This window comes from Canis lupus, chromosome 13, assembly GCF_048164855.1.
Source record: "Canis lupus baileyi chromosome 13, mCanLup2.hap1, whole genome shotgun sequence".
Taxonomy (NCBI): Eukaryota; Metazoa; Chordata; class Mammalia; order Carnivora; family Canidae; genus Canis; species Canis lupus.
The window spans coordinates 17,528,492-17,535,067 of record NC_132850.1 but is presented as its reverse complement, the minus strand read 5'-3'; the positions used below and the strand labels follow the sequence as shown (position 1 = coordinate 17,535,067).

The window sequence follows — 6,576 nt, the reverse complement described above, 5'->3', positions numbered from 1 at the left end:
CGCTCTTGGTTGGAGCTCAGTCAGGACCAGGGACAGCTCCTGGACGGCTGTTGCTCTCCCTCCCTGAGCAGGGTTCCCTCCTTTCTGTCTCCTTAGCCATAACTCCATCGCTGTTGCCTCTTATCCATCCCAGCTTTCTCCTCAGTAAGATCTGAAGAGCAGGACTCGGATCTCCCCATTTCCATTCCTGAACCTTGCATCTTCTTGGTGGGGACAGGAAAACTGGTTACTCCCACGTTTGTCTCCTTCCCTGTTCATTCCCCAATCTTTGCACAAAAATGGAGGAACATTCATTTTTTTCCCCATGTCAGCCAGCATCAGTCCCCCTTTTATATACCATATACCACCCTGAAGTCACTCTGTCCCTTTTCCCTGCCCCTCCTTGGTCCCATTCTCACCTTATCTTTGATTTATCACTTCTGGAGTACGTGGAAATGTTTCTTTTGAGTCCTTTACTCTTACTATATGGTATCCAAGCGTCTTCTTCCTCCCCCATTCCCTATGATCAAATGTGGCATATATAAGCTAGAAGAACGAGGGAGCTAAAGCCTAGTTTCTGAAGTCAGATCTGGGTTTGATATTGATTGTGCCACTGACTTGCTGTGTCTCACCAGGACTTCAGTGTCCTTATCGTAAAATAAGACAATTTTTTTTTTAGATTTTTTTAAAAGTAATTTCTACACCCACTGTGGGACGCAAACCCACAACCCTGAGATCAAGAGTCACACACCCTCTACCGACAGCCAGCCAGGTGTTTCTGGGACAATTCTTATTCCAAAGACTGTTAACTTTAAGAATGTAGTACCTGGTGAACAGTAAGTGCTCAATATCCGCCTGATTGACAGACTGCTGTGAGGATAACAGCAAATGCTTTCAGTATACATGATATGCGAAGACTTACTTTGTGAAGTTTTATATCTAGATTAACCCGATCCAGCAATCCTACAGCAATCCTAGGAATGTTATTGTTAACAACCCCCACCTTGCAGATGAGGAAAGAGCCACAGAGATGTTGAGTAAGTAGTAATGGCGGAGCACAATTTCCAAAGCCAGGCACTTCAGCACCTGAGTTGAAAATTATGCAGTGCACATGAAGCGCTTAACAGTGTACGGCAGATGGGAGCTCAAACGACGATACTTAGTGAGTCGGTTTTTTTTTTTTTTTCTGCTTTTTTTTTTTTTTTTAAGTTTATTAACTTAATCTCAACCCCCAACGTGGGGCTCCAACTCACAACCCTGCAGTCAAGAGTCATGCTCTTCTGACGGAGCCAGCCAGGCGCCCGGAGAGTCGCTTGGAAGGGGGGGTGGGGTTGACCCGGGACACGAGAGGCTGGAGAAGGCCCGGGGAACTACAACACCCACAAGGCTCCGCGCCTTCCTCTGCGGGAAGGACTCGGGCTCCGAGGCACGTCATTGGTTCTCTGTGGAAGGCCGGGCGGGGATTGGAGGGCGGGAGCAGTGCTGGCTTACGATTGGCGAGGCTGCGCCGACCCCGCCTCAAGAACCCGGAAGTGATCCCGGGGCACGTGGGTACCTGCGTAGCGGAGAAATGTGAGCTTGGACCCGTGCAGGCGAGGTCCGAGGGCTGCCCTCACTGGGTGACTGTGACTCAGCGAGGGCTGCTTTCGAGGACGCGGGGCCTGAAGCTGACCGAGGGACGTCCCCGCTGCTTCCCGCCACCCCGGCTGTGCCTCATGGAGTCTACGTTCAGCAGCCCCGCTGAGGCTGCGCTGCAGCGGGAGGCGGGCGCCCCGGGGCTGCTCACGCCCCCCGAGGACCTGGACCGCGTGTACGAGCTGGAGCGAGTCGCTGGATTTGTCCGCGACCTGGGGTGTCAGCAGGTGAGGGCAGGGCAGGAAAGGGTGGCTCCCCTCGGGATGGGCAGCCCGGAAGCCGGATCTTGGGGTAACTTTATGGGGCGGGGGGCGGGGGCGTTGTTCCTCTGAGAGGAGGGGCTTTGAAGGCTAGGTAGGGACTCGGGGAAGGTTTCCTTGAAGAGGCGCTCAGTAGAGGAGAGGCTATTCCTGACTCCGTGGCTTGTGCCTACAGGTGGCCTTGCAGTTCCCTGACCAGCTACTGGGAGATGCTGGGGCGGTGGCTGCACGACTGGAGGGGACCACGGGGTCGAAGATGTTCATTCTGGGCGACACGGCCTACGGCAGGTGTGGATTTGAGCTTGAGGACTGGGGGCCGGGGGCGGGAGGTGTAGGTCTAGTGACCCAAGGCTCTGGGTGTTTCCCTTCTATGACCTTGTGTGCCCCCAGTGGCTGTGTTTTACCTTGATAATGCCCCCCTCCTCTTCTGATACTTGCTCCGCCGGATGACAGTGTCTTCTTTTTCTAACGTCGTTTTCCCCACTGACGACATTTCACACTTCCATGAAGGACGGCGAACTCTTCTCACTAATGGTATCTTCCCTGCAGCTGCTGTGTGGATGTGCTGGGCGCCGAGCAAGCTGGAGCTCAGGCCCTTGTACACTTTGGCCCTGCCTGCTTAAGCCCTCCAGCCCGCCCACTGCCTGTGGCTTTTGTCCTCGGTCAGCGTCCTGTGCACTTGGAGCTCTGCGCCAAAGCCTTTGAGGCCGAGAACCCAGACCCCAAAGCTCCGGTGGTGCTGCTAAGTGAGCCTGCCTGTGCCCACGCTTTGGGTGAGGGTTTTTGCCTGTGCATGCAGGAAGGGTAGGCCAACTACTTTGTTCCTCGATAGTCCCGCTTCAGTACACTCCCAGAGAAATCTCAGGATATGGGCTTGATCCCAGTCTTTTGGGTCACATTCAGTCTCTTGGGGATGAAGGGGTTCCTGTTTAGGCAGACCCCAACTCTGACACCACCTCCTCCTTCCAGAGGCTTTGGCCACTCTCCTGCGCCCACGGTACCTGGACCTGCTTGTCTCCAGCCCAGCTCTTCCCTTGCCAGCGGGCTCCTGTAGTCCAGAGCCTGAGCCCCTAGAGCGTTTTGGCCGCCGCTTCCCCCTTGCTCCAGGGAGGTGTCTGGAAGAATATGGTGCCTTCTACGTGGGGGGCTCTGAAGCCAGTGCTGACCTAGACCCGGACCTGAGTCGGCTGCTTTTGGGCTGGGCACCAGGGCAGCCTTTCTTCACCTGCTGCCCAGATACAGGGCAGACTCAAGATGAAGGTGTCCGAGCTGGGCGGCTCAGGGCACGTAGACACTATCTGGTAGAGAGGGCCAGAGATGCCCGTGTGGTGGGGCTCTTGGCAGGCACGTTGGGTGTGGCCCGACACCGTGAGGCGCTGACACACTTGCGGAACCTGACTCGGGCTGCAGGCAAGCGTAGCTATGTGTTGGCCCTGGGGCGACCCACACCTCCCAAGCTCGCCAACTTCCCTGAGGTGGATGTCTTTGTGCTATTGGCCTGCCCTCTTGGTGCTTTAGCTCCACAGCCTCCTGGTGGCTTCTTCCGGCCTATCTTGGCACCGTGTGAGCTAGAAGCTGCCTGCAACCCCGCCTGGCCACCTTCAGGCCTGGCTCCCTACCTCACACATTATGCAGATTTATTGCCTGGTGAGTACTGGGGTACTGGCTGAGGTAGAAACACTTGGGGCATGGAATTGGGCCAGTATGGATCCTCTTTCTCCCTCCTAGGCTCTCCCTTCCATGTGCCTCTCCCACCACCTGACTCAGAACTGTGGGACACCCCAGATGTGTCACTCATTACTGGGGAACTCCGACCCCCACCTGCATGGAAGCCATCAAATGATCCTGGATGTTTAGACCTGAACTTGCGGCCCCAGCTAGAGCTGGCTGAGAGCAGCCCTGCAGGTAAGTGTGCCAAGTCTCTGTTCCCAGCTGAACTCTTTCCCCAGATTTGGCCCACTTGGCCTCAGTCCCCTCTCTCTGCAGCCTTGTTCCTTAGTTCCCGGAGCTGGCGAGGCCTGGAGCCCCGCCTGGGTCAGACAACGGTGACAGGAGCTGTGAGCGGAAGACGAGGGATTGCCATCGCCTATGAGGATGAGGGAAACAGCTGATACCATGTGAGGCCAGAGACACAGATGGACTTAAGAATTGATGCAAAGACCTTTAATGTTCCCTGCATCAACCTCACTCCTTGCCAGGAACCTTGAAAGAGCCTGGCTGCAGGGAAGGGCAGATAGCCCCTCACTGAGGAAGAGAATCCAGCTCTGTCCTGTCCTGGCACCGGCACAGGGCTTAGCATATAGTGGCTTAATAAATGCCTTTTGGACTGATGGGAGTGATTTGAGGCTTTCCTGAAGGTTTATTGGCCCATCTGTCCTCCTGGGAACAGCCCAGGAGGCTGACTGACTCTGGCCAGTCCCAGTTTCTGATGTGCAATTGACAGTTTGCCCTTGTCAAAGGTTCTAGGTGGTCTAGACCAGGGTTTCTCAACTTTGGTTCTATTGACATTTTGGGCCACGGAATTCTTTGCTGTGAGGGGTTGTCTTGTGCACTGTAGTATGTTTAGCATCGTCTGTGGTTTCTGCCCACTAGATGCCCCCAACATACCCCTTCCCAATTGTGATAACCAAAAATGCCTCCAGACATTGACAAATGTCTCCAATGGGGGCAAAACTGCCCCTAGTTGAGAACCACTAGTCTAGACTTGTGTTCTCCAAAAAGTAACCACTTGAACATACAGCTATTTAAGCATGAATTTAAATTAGTTAGAATTAAAAACTGTTTCTTTTTATTATTTTAATTTCAATTTGTTTTGTTTGTTTTTTTTTAAGGTTTTTTATTTATTCATGGGAGACACACAGAGAGAGAGGCAGAGACACAGGCAAAGAGAGAAGCAGGCTCCATGCAGGAAGCCTGATGTGGGACTCAATCCCTGGTCTCCAGGATCACACCCTGAGCCAAAGGCAGATGTTCAACCGCTGAGCCACCCAGGTGTCCCAAATTCAATTTGTTTTTGTTTGTTCATTTACATTTTTTTAATTTAAATTCAATTTGAAAAACTCAGTTTCTCAGGGTGCCTCGCCAGCTCATGCAATTCTTGATCTGATTCATGAGTTCAAGCCCCATGATGGGTATAGAGATTACTAAAAAAAAAACAAAACAAACAAACAAACAAAAAAAGACGACAAAAAACAACACAAACCGTTAAAAATAAAAACTCAGTTTCTCAGTCACACTATTCACATTTCAGTGCTTGTTTGGCCACATGAGAGGACAGTGTATCTATAGGACATTTCCATTATTGCACAAAGTTGTATTGAACAGTGCTGGTCTACACGGACTGTAACTTTGTTTCTCAGGGAGAGTATGGAAACTTGAATAAACTAGATACTTTTTTTCCTTCTGTTTCTTTTTATTCATCAAACACTACAGGTCCTGAGTGGAGATCTGAATTGTATTTAATTGTATTCCCATCCTCACAGTGTAGTTCGGAAGAGAGGCAATTATATAAGCAATTACCACACAGTGAAATGGTACTTTCCGTGAGGAGGGAAGCCCCCTGGGGGTACATCTCCACGTTTGCAGAGAATCTTGGCATACTCGCCCTGTCCAAGGAGTTGAAGAAGCAGGTGCACAGGGAGCTATGAGGTCCGGGCTTTCAGGGAGTGCCCAGTCTATTGGTAGAGGCAGATCTGTAAACTAACTCTGGCAGCAAAGTGGACACCAATCGTCTATTTTACAAATAGGTATGGAGCAGCCACTGTGTGCCAGTCACTGAACATAAAATAGTAACCTCAACAGAAATCGTTTCGTAGTGCTTACATTCCCTTGGGGGGTGGGGGAAGAGATGGACAAAGTAAAACAATTAGTATGCCCAATGGTGATAAGCAAGTACTACGGAGAGCTATAACGCTGGGAAGGAGTGTAAGGGAGGAGAGTGGATTGCCATATTGAACAAGTCGGCTAGGGACGGCCTTGTGAAGAGGGTGAGCAAAGACTGAAAGGAAGTGATGGAGTGAGCCACATGGATGAGTAGATGCAGAGGGAACGAGTGCAAGGGTGACATAATGGGAGTATGGCTGGTGTGTTCAAGGAATAGCAAGGAGGCCAGTGCAGTTGGTAGGGGTGTATTAGATGAAGTCAGGTCAGGGGCATGGGAAGCCACATCGGAAGAGGCCTCGTAGGCCATTAGTAGAACTTTATCTTTTATTCTGAATGAAATGGCCTTTTTTTTTTTTTTTTAAGATTTTGTTTGTTTATTCAGAGAGACCGAGGCAGAGACACAGGCAGAGGGAGAAGCAGGCTCCTTGCAGGGAGCCCGACGTGGGACTCTATCCGGGGTCTCCAGGATGACACCCCAGGCTGCCGGCGGCGCCAAACCACTGCACCACCGGGGCTGCCCGAAATGGCATTTTAAACCAGTGACATGATCTTAAGTTTCATAAGAATCACCAGGGCAGCAGGGTTAGCCCAGAGCAGGCCCATCATCTGCCTCTGCTTTCTGGGGACCAATGGGCGTTAGCTGGGCAACGGGGTGAGCACGAAGAAGATGCTTCAGGGAGAGGAAACAGCACGAGCAAAGTGAGGGAGAGTCCCCTGGCTGGACTGGGAAGGACGGCAACGGAGGAAGCCCACGGAATAGCACGGGGCTGGAGGCTAAGCTAGGGAGGCCGGCGGGCGGGCTCTGTGTGAAGCAGGGCTG

General features: G+C 52.1%; 1 protein-coding gene across 3 annotated transcripts; it reads left to right on the top strand.

Moving 5' to 3' along the window:
- The first annotated feature begins 1,490 nt into the window (after window positions 1–1,490).
- DPH2 (diphthamide biosynthesis 2) lies at window positions 1,491–6,556 on the top strand. Of its 3 annotated transcripts, none has more exons than XM_072772552.1 (6): window positions 1,491–1,841; window positions 2,050–2,162; window positions 2,424–2,647; window positions 2,844–3,521; window positions 3,603–3,779; window positions 6,120–6,556. In XM_072772552.1, the coding sequence occupies exons 1-6, from the start codon at window positions 1,695–1,697 to the stop codon at window positions 6,302–6,304; spliced, it is 1,524 nt and encodes a 507-aa protein (XP_072628653.1). In that variant the 5' UTR covers window positions 1,491–1,694; the 3' UTR covers window positions 6,305–6,556. The 3 variants fall into 3 exon arrangements, with proteins under 3 accessions (XP_072628653.1, XP_072628655.1, XP_072628654.1); XM_072772553.1 differs by lacking the exon at window positions 6,120–6,556 and adding an exon at window positions 3,861–5,273 and having other exon boundaries at window positions 1,495–1,841; XM_072772554.1 differs by lacking the exons at window positions 2,844–3,521; window positions 6,120–6,556 and adding an exon at window positions 3,861–5,273 and having other exon boundaries at window positions 1,493–1,841.
- The last annotated feature ends 20 nt before the right edge of the window (window positions 6,557–6,576 follow it).

Excerpts from the sequence above, each read along its gene's own strand:
- DPH2 (XM_072772552.1), top strand. The coding sequence starts at position 1,695 with ATGGAGTCTACGTTCAGCAGCCCCGCTGAGGCTGCGCTGCAGCGGGAG. Across the intron at positions 2,163-2,423 it reads GGCGACACGGCCTACGGCAG|CTGCTGTGTGGATGTGCTGG; the intron begins GTGTGGATTTGA and ends TCTTCCCTGCAG. Across the intron at positions 2,648-2,843 it reads TGCCTGTGCCCACGCTTTGG|AGGCTTTGGCCACTCTCCTG; the intron begins GTGAGGGTTTTT and ends TCCTCCTTCCAG.